This window comes from Ahaetulla prasina, chromosome 8 (assembly GCF_028640845.1).
Source record: "Ahaetulla prasina isolate Xishuangbanna chromosome 8, ASM2864084v1, whole genome shotgun sequence".
NCBI lineage: Eukaryota > Metazoa > Chordata > Lepidosauria > Squamata > Colubridae > Ahaetulla > Ahaetulla prasina.
In genome coordinates this window covers 18,625,585-18,645,555 of record NC_080546.1, presented here as the reverse complement: position 1 = coordinate 18,645,555, position 19,971 = coordinate 18,625,585, and the positions used below count along the sequence as shown (strand labels likewise).

Here is a 19,971-nt window from a genome sequence, read left to right as displayed (position 1 = left end):
TAAATCTGCAATACAGACTGATGGAGACTGATTTTCTGTGTGTGTACAGGACTTGTCCCTGTTTACAGTGAAGAAACTAATCTAGCCCCATCTGAGCCTTTTGTCAAGTAAGTCAGTTCATAATTAGAGAGTCAAAGTCAATTTTCAGCTATACAGGTAGTCCTCGACTTATGAGCACAATGGAGCCCAGAATTTATGTGGCTAAGTGGGAAATGTGTTAAGTGAGTTTTGTCCTGTTTTACAACTTTTCTCGCCACATTTGTTAAGAGAATCAATGCAGTTGTTGAATTACTAACACGGTTGTTAAGTGAATCGGGCTTCCCCCATTGCCTTTGCTCATCAGAAGGTTGTAAAAGATATTCACACGACCTTGAGACACTGTAACCGTCATAGATATGAACCGCTTGTCAAACATCCGAATGTAAATCACATGGCCACTGGGATGCTGCAATGGTCATAAGTGTGAAAAATGGTCATAAGTCACTTTTTTCAGTGTCATTGTAACTTTGAACAGTCATTAAATGAACTGCTGTAAGTCGAGAACTACCAATAGTATATTTATGGGAAACCTGATAACTATGGGGCTTCACTCAGTGATGGGATTCAGCCGGTTTCGACTAGTTCAGGAGGATCGGTAGTTAAATTGCTGGCTGGCTCCGTCTCATCCCACCCCATCCAGGAGCCCCCACGCACCCCATTTTGGCTCCCAGGTAAGTGCAGGAGGCCTCGTAGACCCAAAATGGGGCACTGGGGGGGCTGCATGGCCCATTTTCACTCCCAGGAGGCTTCAGGGAGGCCTACTAAACCCAAAATGGGCCATGGGGGGCAGCGCATCCTCCACGGCCCATTTTTGCTCTGATGGGGGTGCAGGAGGCCGAGTGCTGCCTGTCACACCCCCTGGCCACACCCACCTGGCCACACCCACAGGGCCTCTGTGTGGCTCAGACTGCTAAGACAGTCTGTTATTAACAGCAGCTGCTTGCAATTACTGCAGGTTCAAGTCCCACCAGGCCCAAGGTTGACTCAGCCTTCCATCCTTTATAAGGTAGGTAAAATGAGGACCCAGATTGTTGGGGGCAATAAAAGTTGACTTTGTATAGAATATATAAATGGATGAAGACTATTGCTTGACATAGTGTAAGCCGCCCTGAGTCTTCGGAGAAGGGCGGGATATAAATGCAAAAAAAAAACAAAAAAACCATGGCCACACGCACCTAGACAGTCATTAGGGCAGAGAAACAATTGTTAAATTATTTGAATCCCACCACTGGCTTCACTGTATATCCATGCAGTCTTTCCAAAACAGGGTTGAAACATAGGCTGAAGCATTCAAACAGGGTAAGATAGTAGTGTATTGGTGTGAGAAATAAGCACAAGTCTACTGTATTTTTCCAAGAGGAAAATGATTTTTCTTTCCCAAATACTTTTTCCTTTAAAATGTGCTGATATTGCTAAATTACTGAGAATATAATTAAAGAGGCAGGGGTGTCTCTTTCTTCTTTCTATTCTTCCTTCAGTATTTGTGTGTATGTGTGTCAGTTTCTCTATTTCTTTGTCTGGGAAGGCGATCTTAAATTCAGTGTCATCCTATTTTTAATTAAACATGATCTGTCTCATTGCAATAGGCTTCAGAATTACCTACTTTTCATAGACATAAATTGGTGCTGGCGATAATGAATAAGGATTCAATGAAGATTTTTTTTAACATTTTCATTTCTGAAATTTGCATAATCATCTTCTGTTGCAAAGTTGACAATGTTCTAAACAGTTCCTTACTTTTACTTTTAATCAGCATCCCTTGAGAATATTCTATGAATAAGTTGAAGAATTTTCATCCACTTTTAATATTATTCAAACACTGCTAAAGGAGCCGGCACATTTTTTTAAAAATATATTATTTATTTATTATTAGATTTATATGCCACCCATCTCATCTCATTTGCAACCCTGTCTTTAGCTTCCTTTCGCCCCCTAGTATGAGCTATAAAGATAATTAACTAACATTCTTTGGAGAATTCTGCCTTGGCTAGAGAATATTTGGTGAAATATCTCCACCCTCAACATAACACCTACTCATGCAATCTACCCATAATGAAAGGATTACTATTTAATCAATTGCAATGTGTCATTGCAAAGCACAACAAAGAATATTCTTTCTACACTAACTCAGAAAGCTCAAACTGCCCAAGGAGCTGCTGATCCAGTTCTACAGAGGAATTATTGAGTCTGTCATCTGCACCTCTATAACTGTCTGGTTTGGTTCTACAACCCAACAGGACAGACACAGACTTCAAAGGATGATTAGAACTGCAGAAAAAACAGCCTGCCTTCCATTGAGGTCCTGTATATTGCACGAATCAAAAAGAGGGCTGTGAAAATATTTATAGACCCCACACATCCTGGACATAAACTGTTTCAACTCTTACCCTCAAAATGACTCTGCACACCAGAACAACTAGACACAAGAACAGTTTTTTCCCAAACGCCATCACCCTGCTAAACAAATAATTCCTTCAACACTGTCAAACTATTCACTAAGTCTGCACTACTATTAATCTTCTCATCGTTCCCATCACCAATCTCCTTCCACTTATGACAGTATGACTGTAACTTTTTTGCTTGTATCCTTATGATTTATATTGATATTGTTTCCTGATTGCTTATTGCGTACCCTACGACTATCATTAAGTGTTGTACCTTAGAATTCTTGATGGAGGTATCTTTTCTTTTATGTACACTGAGAGCATGTACACCAAAACAAATTCCTTGTGTGTCCAATCACACTTGGCCAATAAAGAATTCTATTCTATTCTATTCTATTCTATTCTACTCTATATTTTTTTAAAAAGCTTATTTGGGGAACTCTTTAAGGTATTTCCAAACAGAAAAAAACACTTGATTAACCTCAGGAGTCTACTACTGATCAGTACAGTTTGTTGGGTCAGGATTCAGAAGCTTTAAAATGTTACCTAGCATTTCAGAAACTCCTGATTAGTAGGAAAGAACAAAACCTCCTCAGTGAACACCTGTTAGAACGCTAACCTAGAGACCTTAATTATTTCATCGGCATTTTACACCAACAACTCATTATACAGTGTTATTGAAATAGCCACAATGCCACAACATTAAACTTTAGAAGGACCAAAAAAAGGAGATCCATTTAATATTTTTATTATTTTCTAAATGGCACAGAGCGATTAAAAAGCTTATACAGTATAAAAGTTCTGCAGACAAATGAATAGAGAAAAAATAAATACAGAACATGGACCATGCTGACTTCAATCAGTTGCAATCTTCACAAATGAAGGTAAATATACCCTGTTTTCCTGAAAATAGGACCCAGCCGGAAAATAAGTCCTTTATTTATTTATCAGGATGCTCGTAATATAAGCCTTACCCCCAAAATAAGCCCCAGTTAAGATTGTCAGCCAGATGGATGCATTTAGTACAGTATTTTCCCCAAAATAAGACCTAACCAGTAAATAAGCCTAATGTGTCTTTTGGAGCAAAAATTAATATAAGACCCAGTCTTATTTTCAGGGAAATATTGTACATGTCCAAGGATAATGTTGCAGGACCCAATGTGGGTCTGTCCTTAGAGAGACGTTCCCTGAAAATGGATGGGGTCCAGCACAAATCCAAAAGCTTGGAAGATGAAACCTCTGGTTCCGGTGACCGACCCAGATTGGAGTTGCAATCTTCTACAGATCAACCTTGGTTGTATCATAATACCTTGAATTAAACTGTACAGATAGCATTGTATATTGTCCTTGATCTATCAGTCTTAAAATCACTGCAGTGAAAAGACATTAACAATGAACTTTGCCAAGACCACAATCCCTACATTGTCCAAACACACAAAACAATAAATCTGTTAAATAGACTCATGGGGCTGGAAGGGATTTTGGAAGTCATGCAGTCCAATCCCTTGTTCAAGCAGGAGATCTTATATCACCTGAACAAATGCATGTCCAATCTTTTCTTGAAACCTTGAAATGATGGAGGTCCCACAACTCCAGGAGTCAAGCTCTTCCACTGATTAATTGTTCTCACTGTCAGTAAATTTCTCCTTAGTTCCAGCTTGGATTTCTCTGTAACAGGCTTCTACCCATTGTTTCTTGTCCTACCCTCAGTTGCTTTGGAGAATTGGCAGAAAACAATTGGTTGGGACCTTTAAACATTTAGAGATAGTTTTTCAAGCTTCTGAAGCCCAAAATGTTCCCAAAATGCACAGAAATCAGAATCAGACATCCCAGCTTATTATTTTTATTTTCCCCATGGAGAGCAGTTTGTATCTGCCGTAATTAAAAGTCTTTCTCAGGCTAAATCTAAATGCTATATGGGGCCCTTTTAGGATCATATAACCATGCTACCTGGAGAAATTTTTAAGCATCTTCTAGGTTACCTGTTGAGTCTTAAATGCAGTACTTTGGCAGAAAGCAGTTATTCAAATCCTGCCTTTGCATAAATATCTTTTATGCCTTTGCATAAATATTCCACAACTCTGTTGGATTGGTCCACTTACTATTGGCAGATAATATCAAATCCTCTTGGAAACAAAGAATTCCAAAGAAAATTAAGTTATTGGGACTTTTTTAGCGATACAATTTTGTAATTAGGACCAAATCAAGCTAAATTAGCATTCAGGCAGAGAGTATTGACCGAAGGTCAAATAGAAAGTATTATCTTCTCATGGAATACATTTTATAAATAATCATATTTCAGCTCTCAAATAGCTTCAAATTTATATCAAATTCCAAACCCTACTTCAGGACACTTTTAACTTTGATATTGTTTATATTATCCAGCTGATTTGGAAAAGAAATACAATTTCTCTTAATGTACAATATTATCTTTTGTGACAAGGGAGTGATAGAAAACATGGCCCACTGTCTGTTGTACTGGGATATCCATCATCAGTCACTACCAGTCTCTTAATTAAATTTCTAGGGCATCCTGACAACTTCTGTTTATGCTATTTCTGTATACAACTTCTGTTTATACTGTTTAGACAAGTGAAACAATTATTTTTAAAAGTAACAAAATTTTGTTATCTGATGTGTAAACTTTAACCAAAAATGGCAATTGACAATTGGCCATGTGCTAATTTTATATATTTATTTTACATAGAATACATAGAATAAAATAAATTTACACAATTTACACACTTAAGTATTAGAGCCATCCAGATTATCAGGGAAGTGCTCAACACTTTTTAGATTCTCCATCATCCCTTTCTTCAGGTAAAGGGTATTATAGTAGTATTATAGACATATCATTAACATTCAGTTTGAAATACCAGTAGATTTCAGTAATTTATTGATTTTATATACTGTTTTATCCATTCCTATTTAGTCATTTTTAGCATTATGTATAAGGTAAAGGTAAAGGTTCCCCTCGCACATATGTGCTAGTCGTTGCCGACTCTAGGGGGCAGTGCTCATCTCCGTTTCAAAGCCGAACAGCCAGCGCTGTCCGAAGACGTCTCCGTGGTCACGTGGCTGGCATGACTCAACGCCAAAGGCGCACGGAACGCTGTTACCTTCCCACCAAAGGTGGTCCCTATTTTTTCTACTTGCATTTTTACATGCTTTCGAAACTGCTAGGTTGGCAGAAACTGGGACAAGTAATGGGAGCTCACCCCGTTACACAGCAGCACTAGAGATTCAAACCGCTGAACTGCTGACCTTTCGATCGACAAGCTCAATGTCCTAGCCCCTGAGCCACCGTGTCCCTATCCATTAAGTATAGTTTTATATTAAAAAAATAGTTATATAAATTTACATAGTTGTATTCATAATTGATTTTGAAATCCTGATAAATATAACTTTTATTGTTTTATCAATGTATAAAATACAAAGAGAAATAAAAATAGGAAATTAAGGGAAGGAAAAAGAAAGGGGGAAAGAACATATGAGGTACAAGAGAAGGGAGAAAAAGATGTTGACTTCCAATTCTTTTTAGCACAGTACAAGAAGACAACATTACAACCTCAACTTTTTACTTTTACACATTAGTACATAACTAGCTATTTCTATAACAACATCTGTCTAATCGGTAAAACCAAAGTCAACTTTCCCCTTTTTTTTTTCATCACAAACACAAAATCTAGAAGTGATATCCAAATAAAAAACATAAATATATTCTCCTCTTTGAATAGAACAATCAGTTTAACCATTACTGCTTTATCTTTCTTACTGTTGAAATAATATGTATTTCTATTTTCACTTAATAATATTTACAAACTATTGCCATTTATATTAACAAAATTCACTGTATTCTTTCAGATTCTTTAATTTGATTTGATTTTGAAATCCTAATTTTATATCTCAAAACATCACATGCACTCCAAAACTGAGTTAATTAACCCAGGGATTAGATTTAACTCCAAACAGATTATATCATTGAAATCAACTAGGTCATCTCTTATCACACAAACAGGATTGACTGGTTTTTTCCCCTGATATCATTGATAGAGATAAGCTCCTAGAGATGTCCCATGAAAGTAGATGCTACATGGACATGACTACATGGTTAAAAGCAACAACAACATTTAGAAGACTGGTTGTATCATATAAGACTATGCGCTATTGCCACACCAAGGTGAGTCACATGACACGTGGGTGGATCCTCTTTCTAATTTAAATAGGGAGATATAGTCCAACTGGTACCTAGAACTAGTAGTATTATATGCAAACTACAGCTTTGTTGTTGTCGTTAGTTGCAAAGTGGTGTCCGACCCATCGCAACCCCATGGACAATGTTCATCCAGGCCTTCCTGTCCTCTACCATCCCCCGGAGTCCATTTAAGCTCCCGCCTACTGCTTCAGTGACTCCATCCAGCCACCTCATTCTCTGCTGTCCCCTTCTTCTTTTGCCCTCAATCTTTCCCAGCATTTGGCATTTCTCCAGTGAGTCCTTCTTTCTCATTAGGAAGGACTTTAGGAAACTACAGCTATTTGTAGCCTATGTTACTCTGTTTTGGAAATAGAATAGAATAGAATAGAATAGAATAGAATAGAATAGAATAGAATAGAATAGAATAGAATAGAATAGAATAGAATAGAATAGAATAACAGAACTGGAAAGAGCAACACTTTTTTCTTGAGAATATACTTAATAAATTCCTATCGTATAAAACTGATACCTACTGTTATGCCAGCCAATTGTTCCGATAATCCTTTACTCTGATAACTGAAATATAAGCTCTTTATTTATACATGGAATGTTTTAAGTGACAAATTTAATGTTGAAATGTTAGAGAGAGAGATCTGAATAACAGAGTAGAAGAAAAATCTCAGAACAAGAAAGGTTAATTTAATAATGCTTCTTTGTGTAAGTGCTTGATAGACTTTTTACTGTATAAAAACAGTAACCTACCTTACAAAGCTGTCATCATGGTTATTACTGTGGTGTTTTCAAAACATTTAAGCTCCTAATTTAAGCAGGCACCCCTTAGGCAGATCATGTTTGATTTATCAAGCTAACTTTTAAGCATCCAGTATTGACAGATTTCTGGAAACACTAAGAGACTCCAAATAAATATTTATCACATCTACCAGGAAGCTTTTTTTTCGCATTCCAAGTACTTTGCGGTTAATTCCCCACAGCAGCCCTATATAAGAAAAGAAAACATTTGCCTTGGGTCCTTCCTTGTTTGTTTCCCACCTTTATTGTTTTTACAAACAAGTCAAGATGGCAAACATATCTAACACACTTTCCTTCTCTTATTTTTTCCCCCCACAACAAACAACCCTATGAGATGGGTTGGGCTGAGAGGAAGTGACTTGCCCAAAGTCACCCTGTTGGCTTCTAGGACTAGAACTCACGCTCCCCTGCTTTCTAGTGTGGTGCCTTAACCACTAGACCAAACTGGGTCATCTTCAAATTGTAGAGCAGGGATGTCCAACTCAAGGCCCAGGGGTCGGATCTGGCCCATGGTGTGCTTAGATCTGGCCCACGAAGCCACTCTGGAAACAGCGAAGGACCGGCCCACAGTGCCTCTGCCAGCAAAAAACAGAGCTTGGGAGGGCTGCCAAACTCTATTTTCGCTGGCAAAGGCTTACAGGAGGCTGTTGCAGCCAAAAATGAAGTTTGGGAGCCCGTTTTATCTGGCAGAGTGCTTGGACCACCACAGGTGCCCCCGATATGAGTGATGTTGAACTAGCTACGCTCACCCTGGTCAACCCACCCCAAGGTCAAACACAACCTTGATGCGGCCCTCAAAGAAATTGTGTCTACAACACTCCTGTTGTAGAGAAGAAAAAGCTACAGCAATATGGTAGACATCAGTTGATGTTAATCAGAACTTTGCATTTTTTCAGCACCTGAGAACAGTTTCTTTATTATTTATGAAGTACTGAAGGAGTGATGAGACCTAGCTTGGTGTAACAGTTAAAGACACTGGACTAAGAGTAGACATGTTCTGGCCCTTCTTTAGGCACAAAAGCTAGCTGAGCCAGTCACTCTCTCTCAGACCTAGGAAGGAGGTAATGGCAAAGCAGTTCTGAAAAGTATTTCAGAAAACTGCACAGGTACTTAAGAAGAATGACACAGAAACCAAAGAAAAAACACTTAAACAAAGATCTGACACTCTTACAAAAATTCTACTTACGCAAGGCTGTAAACTAAATTGATAATAAATTGAGTAAAAAAAATGATTTAGCAGGGTACCCCTTCTTTGTTTATTTCATAGGCAATACGTATTAAGCTATCTGAAGAATCATTAACCTCCCAGTTTTTGGACAGTTAAGATTCGACTGTATAAAAAAGAAGCAAAGAAAGATATTAGTATTAATCTTACAAAGGGAAAAATGCATGAATTGTTTTTTTCAGTAAAAATAGCATTATGAATGGTGTTAAGGAAGAAATAAGCATCTAGGGAAAATGATGCTGTCTTTGCCAACTGCCTAAAGCAATCTGAACCATTCTGAACTAGATACACTTGAAAGCAATTTAAATTAGATGTATCCTCTATTCTTCTTTTTGTCCTGTTAAGAATTATATTTACTACTCGTTTCCTGAAAAAGTACTCAGAGTAAAAAGCTCATTCAACCAAAGTGTTGAAGCCATTATATTTTCTTACCAGACTGTCGATGCTGCGGATCTTCCAGGAATTCCAAATCAAGCATCAAGTCATCTTCATCCAGGTCACAGGATCCCAAGTTATTCAATACATCCTGTAATACACCCCGAAAATAGGATATGTTAAGGAGGATGAGGATAAAAGATCAAGAGTAGCAGCACAGAAACAACATAATGGGTTTGATGGAAGTAATACGAATTAAGCAAAGAATTGCTTCAACATCAGGCACAGACATGAAGAATGTACAATATATAAATCGAAATTGACAACAAAGGGAATATTTTCAGCATCGTCCCATCAACATGTATTAAGTCAAGATCCATGGAATATTTAACAGATTCCTCAGGTGTGAAAACTACCCCAACTAGAACAGGGGGAAAAAAATCCATCTGGATTTATAGTGTTCTCCCAGTGATAGACAGTCAGATCACCGATAAATTTATGTTTGGGGCCCCCAAATTACACTGCTTTGATGTTTACAAAGGATCACGTGGGTTGTAGAATCTAATCTTAATTTTGATCCAAAAATGTATTCTCTGGAAAAATAGTAATTACTACACATCTCAATGGCTTATGGATTGTACAACTACTGTATGATAAATAGAGGACTGAAGATTCGATGGAAAAGTGTCTAATCCACCATAGTTATGTTATATAGCAAATGTGGCAAACCCTATGCACTGCTTAGTTTTTTCCCTTTTAGTATTAAACTGACAACAGGCCTCATATTTTATGGATTGTAATCAGGGGTGAAATCCAGCAGGTTCTGACAGGTTCTGGAGAACAGGTAGTGGATATTTTGAGCAGTTCGGAGAATGGGTAGCAGAAATTTTTGTAGTTCGGAGAATTGGCAAATACCACCTCTGGGTGGCCCCAGAGTGGAGAAGGAATGGAGATTTTGCAATATCCCTCCCCCAGGAGTGGGGAGGGAATGGAGATTTTGTAGTATCCTTCCCCTGCCACATCCACCAAGCCATGCTCATAGAACCGATAGTAAAAAAAATTAGATTTCACCACTGATTGTAATTTTTAGTATAGAACATGTATAATTGACAGACTGAATTTTATCATAGATTTTAGTTGCTATTTATTATTTTATACTAGAATTTTTAATTGTCTATTACTGAGTGTTTTTATTAGTTCTGGTCTCTGGTCTATGACTGTTTAGAATTTTTAATAGCTATGATAAAGGAAGCACTACCTTTACAATTTATTCAGGGTGAGAATATTTGTGAAACAAGTATAAAAAATATTCAAGCATAATTTCAATCAAAGCCAATGAAACGAAAAATATTCAGAGAAAAGCAACTACAATTTATTTGACAGAAAGTGTCTTGCATGCTTTATTACTGACTCTGGTATCGGGTAACCCTATCAGTGAAACTCTGAGCTAGGAAGGCACCATAAAATAAATTATGATAGTGTCACAGACTCCTTGTTTGTTCTTAGAATGTATTCTGAATAATACCACACACATTTTTAAAGAAGACCTTACACAGAAGTTCCAGATGATGGGGTATTATTTTGCACTACAAAATCTCCAGGATCTCAGAATATATATACTGATAAAGGTATTTGATACGAGAATATGTACCGGTAATGATTTGTATGAAACAATGGGATTATCTTTTTTTTATTTATTTATTTACATTTATATCCCGCCCTTCTCCGAAGACTCAGGGCAGCTTACAGTGTGTAAGGCAATAGTCTCATTCTATTTGTATATTTACAAAGTCAACTTATTGCCCCCCAAAAAATCTGGGTCCTCATTTTACCTACCTTATAAAGGATGGAAGGCTGAGTCAACCTTGGACCTGGTGGGACTAGAACCTGCAGAAATTGCAGGCAGCTGTGTTTTAATAACAGGCTTCTTACAGCCTGAGCCACACCGTGGCCATCTTGAATTATAAACATCCCTTGAATATGAGATATGAAACATTAAATAAATATTAGACTGGAAAGAATATAAAAGAATTCATATGAAGCCACCAAAGTATCTGAAATGGACTCCTTTGTTTCTTGCATATTATTTTGATAATGCTCTTAAACAATATCTCATAAGACTTGATGTAGAAATGTACTAATTATGCTAAATTAACTGTGTAATCTGTTAACGTGATTTTTGCTGTTTTAAGTTGTGATATAATTGCCTAAATAAATAGCATTTTTCTGGCTCACAGAATTTACTTAATTTTAACAGTATTTCTGTGATTTTTGAGATCAGTAAGGTTAGTGGGACAAGCTACTTCAAAACTCTGAAAATGTTGTTCTAAATGTAAACTAACTCCTAAATTGTAAAGCTCAGTGAGTCTAAATATTAAGCTAAGTAACTTTAGCAGAAACTAACATGATTTTCAAATATAAAGCAATTATTTATATGTAAAAATTAGCGGCGTGCTGCGCTAGAAGTGAAGCTCTCACCTCACAATCAGGAAGCTGTCAGTTCAATCCTAGATAGCTACAGATATTTCTCTCTCTGAGCACAAAGAGAAAATATCTGCTGCTAACACCGTGTAGGCGGCAGGAAGGGCATCAGGCTAGTGAACGCTCAACTCTATTCAGTCACTCCAACTCAACCCCAATCCAAGGGATTACAAGGTTATTAAAAGAAAAAAGAACCTCATATAAAAAAATTTGAACTCAAAAACACTGTCATTCATCAACTATTCTAACTTGGACACCTCTTGTACCCACCTTTTATAAAATTAATATTATTATGGCTATCTATAGATTCAACTAGTTCAGACTGCAAAAAATTAGATAACCCCAGACAGCAGTAAAAGAGAAAAGCAGTAAAGAGAAACTCTTTAACTGCATGATGTAGAATTTAGGAAATCCAGATATAGTAGCTCTCATTAGAACTTTGATTTAACAGGATGTGCAAAGTTTTAACAGTATGTGTGTGCCTGGGTGTGCGTGCGTGTTTGTATAGTTTTTAACATTATGTGTCAAGCTCTAATTTAAATCTCCCCATATTCTGTTAGTTAGGAAAGAGGAAAGGAAAGGAAAGGAAAGAGACATTTCTCATCACTAGTCCAAAGAAATGCTGACAGATGAATGCTGACATGTTCACCTTCTCTTTTTCTTCTCCCTCAAAGGTTTAATTACTGCTTGCAGAAAAATGTTTCAGCAAAAGGCCTTAATAAAACTCTCCATTTATTTTGAAATAGCCGCTTAGAAATTCTAAAATACAACTTCCCTCTTTTGCTAAACACGCTGATTTTAATCCCTGCTGTACATGTAAAATGAAGCTAAAATGGGCTTTGCTGTTTTGCTCAACCACTTATATTTGTATTGAGACACCTCTCTTATACTAAAGTGTGTGTGATGTCACCCGACAATGCAGGTAAAATACCTCCGCAGTGGATTTAGGCACCTGCAACCTGGCTGATAACTCTATTTTATAATTCTAAAAGCCACAATCGTTTTTTCCAGGGGTTGGTGAGGGGAGAAACAAACTCTAAACTGTTAGAACTTTATGTTCCTTTTCCCTCAATCTAAATAGGTTGCAGAAACAACAATGTTGGTTGAAGGAGGATTGCCAGTGGAATTCAAACTATTTGCCCCAATGCCCTGGGATAACTGAAACTTTAAAAGTAAACTTAACAAGGAAAGTGTAGATTAAGGTCACGGGTGGCTTTTCATTGTGACTTTAGCTCAACTGGTGGTAGTGGCACCTCTCACACACCCTTGAGACCTTCATCCTTTTTCTTGATCAATGCCACCTTCTCCCTCAGCACCCAACCTGCAAGGCATCTCTAACCTTGGAAGTCCTTCCAACAAGGAATGGATGGAATCCTTCTGTGATTATTTAAAGGTGAATCCACCATTATATCAGATATTTAATGCCAGATCACCACCAGCTAGTCAAATGACAATGTAATCCATAAATTGTGTCCCTTCAATTTAAAAAAGAACAAATTTGAGATGTGCTTGAAGTATTCACTGCCATTGATCCTGAGTAGCAATTGAACATGAGAGATTTCTTCACCTGCTAAATCATCCTTGAAAGTTTCCACTTTCTCACAAACTTCAGTGGAGTTATAGAAGCTTTGTTTTCTGTAATAACCTCCTTTTGTAATCAACATCTCATCCCTTCCTTTAATGATGAGTTGAAATGATGAGACATGTGGAGGCCAATATTTCATTCTTGACAATCTGTTGATTTGTGGTCCTTCCCAACATTCTGATTTATCCAAATGCAGAACTGTGTTTGTAGTATCTACATATAAAACTTCTAGAACAAGCTTTCTCAACTTGGGAAATTTTAAGATGCACAGACTTCATCTCCCAGAATTCCCCAGCTCCAATTTCTCACGTTTAAGTAGCCAAGGTTGAGAAACATGGTTCTAACACTTTCCTAGAACTCATTCAAAGGTAATCTCTTTAAGTTTTGCTCAGCCATTTATATCAGCCTTTTCTTGTTTATTACAGATCGTATAGAAAATATTTATTGGCTCTTCATATGTACCAATATTCTCTTATGCAGATGATGCCAATTACTGTCCAATTATAGCAACATGGTTACAAAATTTTGACTAATGCTTGTGACATTCTGTGTTCTGATTGTGAACATCATAATGAATCCACATCCCGTTAATACCAGATGTTTATTAACAAATTCTTAGGCTTCTACTGTGTCTGTCGCGTTGTTTAGCAGTTAATTTTGGCTACGCTCATAATTAAAGTTGCCATCCTCCAACATAAATAATCTGTATTGTTATGCCATTGTTTTGTCAGATTTCAACTGTTACTTTGCAAATGCAATCAATACAATTTAATTTATGATAAACTTAATGACTTACTGAAGGTTTTTTTTTCCAGAAAATACCCCTGAGGGATCAATTTAAAATACTGTATGCTTAAAATACATATGCCATTTTTCCACGGCAATAACTTTTCGGAATAAGAATAATTTAAGTAAAATAATAAATAGTAAAATATAAAATGGACGGGGGGGAGGGAGCAAGAAGTATATTCCTTCAGAAATTGCATGTGATCTCAATTTTGTCCAACTTTAGAAAAGAAACCAAACTCTTTCTTCTCAAACAAAAGTTCTGAATTTTAGCTTTAAAATATGCTGTCTTTTTTTGTTCTGGAAAGTGTAGCCAATCAATTTAGCATGGTAAAATGATGATGATGATTGTTTTAAATGTACTTGTTGGTACATTTCATTTCAGTAATTTACGTATAGAACATACTAACAAAAAGCTCAAATACAAAGGTACAACAGAAAAAAAAATCAATAAATGACAGAAACATTTTAGAGAGTTACATTTTTCAGTTAAAAGGACCAAAAGTATTTATAACTACAACTAATTAAATATTTCCACTGTCCAGGGTCAGAAAAACAACCAGCAACATTAAAAATAAAAAATCAATTTATAGCAATGTTAACTACAAGAATTGTAACAAAGTAATTCATAGGAATAATAAAACACTTCCTTTTAACTTATCACAGCTTTCAGAAAAAAATAAAATTTAGGGCCGTGGTGGCTCAGGCTGTAAGATAGCCTGTTATTAAAACACAGCAGCCTGCAATTACTGCAGGCTCGAGTCCCACCAGGTCCAAGGTTGACTCAGCCTTCCATCCTTTATAAGGTAGGTAAAATGAGGACCCAGATTGTTGGGGGGGGGCAATAAGTTGACTTTGTAAATATACAAATAGAATGAGACTATTGCCTTACACACTGTAAGCCACCCTGAGTCTTCGGAAAAGGGCGGGATATAAATGTAAACAAAAAAAAATCACTTGATAAACCGAAATATGGGGAAGACCTATAATCCAGGGGGGAAATCCAGCAGGTTCTGACAGGTTCTGGAGAACCGGTAGTGAAAATTTTGAGTAGTTCAGAGAACCAGCAAATACCACCTCTAGCTGGCCCCAAGAGTGGGGAGGGGATGGAGATTTTGCAATATCCTTCCCCCAGGAGTGGAGTGGGAATGGAGACTTTGCAGTATCTTTCCCCTGGAGTGCGGTGGGAATGGAGACTTTGCAGTATCCTTCCCCTGCCACGCCTACCAAACCATGCCCAAGCCACACCATGTCCACCAAGCCACGCTCACAGAACTGGTAGTAAAAAAATTTGGATTTCACCACTGCTATAATCACTGATTTTACTTCAGTCATTTCAACAATTGTGCATTTAAGGTAAAGGATATTCTGTGTATTTCTTAAATACTACAGATTGTCTTTCACTACATGACAAGGTTGATTGGCGGACAATAGCTGCAACAACATATGTGCGTTTCGAACTTGATACTCCCTTTTTAAAAATATTTATCATATATTCACATATTTAATAAAGAACAAGGGTTAGGCGTGCAATCTGAAGCATGAAACATTCAAACTACCACTCAGTGGGACCAAAGAGAATCTTCTGTTTACCTTGCTTGCTATTCAATGGTCTTCAAGATTTCTGCAGCTCAGCTATGATGGTCTTGATAGCTGCTGAATTGGAGCCTCAGATCCACTGAGTTCAAAGGGGCTTAATTTCATGAAATTGAATATGAGGTTTGTAAATGTTTCGAAAAGGATTTGAAAGGCAAGCATAAAAAACCTGTTTTTTATTATTATTATTATTAAACAGTTCCTCTTTATAAGTTTTGTTATAAGTTTAGAAAGGGCTGCTTTAGAAGCAGAAGTCTGAAGAATAATGGATTACTTTAATAAATAGCACAAATGTTGTGGTTGGGTAAGGATCAAAGCAGTTCTTCCAAATCATATTTGAAGCATGCAATGCCTTGGTGGATATTTCTTTCTCTGGTATCAATGGGACAGAAAATTTTAACTGTAGTCAAACTATGATTCATACATCTGTAATTAAGAGACATCCACATCAATGGTGAAATTCAATTTTTTTTACTACCGATTCTGTGGTGTGGCTTGGTGGGCGTGGTGTGGGCATGGCAGGGGAAGGATACTGCAAAATCTCCATTCCCACCCTACTCCAGGGGAAGGATACTGCAAAATTTCCATTCCCACTCCAGGGGAAGGATACTGCAAAATCTCCATTCCTACCCCACTCCAGGGGAAGGATACTGCAAAATCTCCATTCCCACCCCACTCCAGGGGAAGGATACTGCAAAATCTCCATTCTCATTCCACTCCAGGGAAAGGATACTGCAAAATCTCCCTTCCCTTCCCACTCCAGGAGAAGGATACTGCAAAATCTCCATTCCCACCCCACTCTGGGGCCAGCCAGAGGTCGTATTTGCCGGTTCTCCGAACTACTCAAAGTTTCCGCTACTGGTTGTCCAGAACCTGCTGAATTTCACCCCCGGTCCACATTAATTACATGGATTTAAATTCCCTTTAAAGAAGGAATCTGCTTGGTGAATTGTATTATCTCTCTATATAGCTACCATCAAATCCACTATCAACTGTGAATAGGTTTTAGAAATAGTTTGTCTATAAGAATTTCAGGCCCATCACAACAAGAACCTTCTTCCCCAATTTGCCTAAAAACAAAAGCTATTTTTCTTTTGGCAGAAAGCGTTTAACTTTTATACTGAATGGAAAACATTCCAGAAATATTTTGGGAGTGAATGGAGAGGAGACTCACCGCTTTTCACCTTTAAGTTTGAACCTATGTCTTGCTGAAAATACTTCTTTGGCTGAAACGATCAACCACGAATGACCGGGTTTTTTTATTGTCTCGGGCCAGATTAGGACTGACAAAGCATGTCACAAACTCATTTTTGTGACTTTAAAAAAAAAATTAACAGTGACAAATTGAGAGTTAGCTGAACTGCCCGCAGCCATTTATTTCATGAAGTTGCTACTGTAGCTTTCTTGTTTCATGTCACAAAGTTTACCACTAACCAACAAATTGAGGAGCAAGCCCAGGAGAGTCTACGGCTCCTTTACAGAGCAGGCAACAGTTACGCCAAGAATCTAAAGGCCACTTTCCCATTTCAAATCTGAAATCTGCACTGCTAGTTCAAATGATGGTACAGATGGTACAGAGTACAATGGTATTCATTGTTATTCCAGGCAACGCAATGAATACCAAAAACAGTAACTACCAAAGCATTTCCCCCGCTGTAAGGAATAATGTAGTGAGTCATAAGAAAGCTGACACCAACAAGTTCTACCTTGTCCGTTGAGTACTAAACAAACGGTAAGTACCGTGACTCACCATTTGTTTAGTACTCAACGCACAAGGTAGAACTTGCTGGGTGTCAGCTTCCTTGTGACTTTCACTTTCACTTCCAATTCAATTAGTTTCAAAGCAATTGAGCACCAAGGTACCACTTTAAGTACAATATCCCATCAGATCTCCTAGTTGACTATAGAGGTCAATTTATAACCATTCAATTAGCAATCATTTGAAACTTCAGTAGCGCTAAAAAAAGTGACTTATGATTGATCTTCACACTTACATCCATCTCAGCATCGCCACGATCACATGATCAAAATTCAGATGCTCGACAATCAAATGAATTTACAACAGTGGCAGCATCCCAGGGTCACTTTCCCAGCCAACTGCTGATGAGGAAAGTCAATGGGGAAGCAGGATTCACTAAATGACCACGTGATTCCCTTAAAGGTTGTAATGATTTGCTTAACTGTTACAACGAAGGTATAAAATCAGCTGTGATTCATAACCCAACTGCCTTGATTAGCAATGGAAATTCTGATCCCCATTGTGGTCGTAAGTGGAGGACTCCCATCGGGGAGATGAGGGTGAAGGTTCTGAGATGTTCACAGAAAGAATATTGGTTTTAGCCTTTACATATTTCTTGAAGAGAATTATGGACCCACCAGAAAGCCTTATCACTCTATTACTTTTCTTCCAACTTACTGTTTTCAAAATCATTATGCAAGCAAATGTGATCATAAATCCACTTGTATTGATTCTTCACTCGTAGCTTTCTTCCTCGCAGGGTAGAAACCTTGCTCAATAAAACAGTTATTTGCTGGTTGGATTTAAAAGCTACTGTTTATGCCTCCAGATTGGCAAAATAATTTTCCTGTCAGGCTGAACACCAAATGGTGGTTCTTCTCCGCAAGGCCAAGTTAAAACAGTATACTATGGTCAGTTATTTTGGCATCAGAGCAGAAAGCCCCTGCAAATTTGCTCCCCTGCATTCCTGCCTGCTTACTTGTTTATTCATTATTGCTTGTAAATCACTTCTCATTGTTAACATGTCAAAGCAGGACAACTAAAACCAATTAAAACCGTGAACCTTTCATGTTTAAGAGGTCCCTAAGGGGGCATGCATAAGCGCACTAGCGTGCCTACCGTCCCTGTCCTACTGTTCCCTATTATATGTAATCATTCTATCTGTTTATGGCTATGTTTTGCCAATCTAGATCCCTTTTTTTGTGTGTGCCAAAAAATTTTCATGTGTCCATGTCTGTGACTACTCTGTTACTTGTTTTCTTGTATTTGTTGACAATTAAAATAAATAAATAAATTAGGGCTGCAGTCATCTACCTATTTCCCTACATGAATGGAGGAATAAATAAATTGAGAAATGACAACCAAAAACATCTTATTCTACCTAATCATAGTCTGGCCTTTACACTTTTATCTCATATCTTCTTTTGTTGTTGTTGTAGTTCCTTCTTCACTGCCCATTCCAAATTTTCTTTCCTCAACTGACTGAAACGGAATAATGTTGTACTGGTAAAAGAACTATTGTAGCAAGTAATATTTGAAGTGGAGTTCTGCTTCGGCCACCCTTATCTTTGCCTGCTGCTCTATATTTCATTTGCAAGATGTTTCTCATTTATGCAAGGAATTGATTTATCTGTGTGTTTTGCTGTAGGGGTTTGTTCAACACTATAGTTCTCCAATCAGAACTTTAAAATGGCCCAGCCCTCAATGCTCCCTACCAACCTATACAGTTGCTGAAGCAGATTTGCATAGTGACATGAATCCCTTCCATATCAGCATTATTTCATCCTTCTTTATATACACCACATCCATAATCACACAAAGAGAGAGAGAGGGAGGGAGGGAGAGAGAGGGGGAGGGAGAGACAGAGAGAGAGAGGGAAAGGGAGAAGCAATATGCGGAACAATAAGAAGACAAATACACTAAAGGATAAAAGTCTAACATTTGAGCAAAAACCTTTATCAAAAGAATGATTTAATACCACAGAAGCAGCCATAGGCCTAGGTTGCCATGGAAACAAGAGAGACTCCCAATAATATTTAGCAATAGTGTTTTTATTATGCCATATTGTTAATAATATTCCAGTAAAGGGTCACTTCAGATTTAATATGCAAGACTCCATTTTAACTGGCAAGCCCGACCAAAGGACAGGAAATTATCATTACAAAGTAAAGGTCAACCTTAAATGAGTTATTTACCAATTTCCTGACTATTAGAATGAATGAATGAAACTGTTCAGAAATGGCATTATATTTGGTTTTCAGATATTCTTTTTGTGGTCTTCAAAAATGGTACGATTAGATAAATGATTTGTCCTCAGATTTGGGCTCCTACTTTATATACTGAAACTGAGACCCAGCTCTGAAAGCTACACACACACACACACAAAAGTGTGGGTGTGTGCATGTGGGTGTGTGCATGTGGGTGTGTGAGAGAGTGGGGGGACTGTCTCATTCAAATGCAAAGAACAAAGAGAAAGTCAATGGTGGGAGTCAACTCTTTGTGTAAAATACAGACTTTCCCCTCTGGTCTAATAGAAGAAATTAGATAAAAATGCTTAGAATTATGGCATACAATAATCCTTGACCTACAACCATTGAAACTTACACTGGCATTGAAAATAGTGACTAATGAATGGTCCTCGTGTTTGCAACCAGTGCCGCATCACCATGGTCATGTGATCAAAATTGAGGCACTGGGCAACTGGCATGTATTTAGGATAGTTGCAGCATCCCATGGCCATGTGATTACCATCTTCCC

At 37.6% G+C, this 19,971-nt stretch overlaps 1 protein-coding gene across 3 annotated transcripts in view; it reads right to left on the bottom strand.

Annotated features, from left to right (window-relative positions):
- CCSER1 (coiled-coil serine rich protein 1) overlaps positions 1–19,971 on the bottom strand; it is a 998,177-nt gene that overhangs the window by 759,335 nt on the left and 218,871 nt on the right. For all 3 annotated transcript variants that reach the window (XM_058193884.1, XM_058193885.1, XM_058193883.1), the window contains exon 4: positions 9,086–9,179. In XM_058193884.1, coding sequence (XP_058049867.1) covers positions 9,086–9,179 — 94 coding nt within the window. The remainder of the gene's footprint in view (positions 1–9,085; positions 9,180–19,971) is intronic.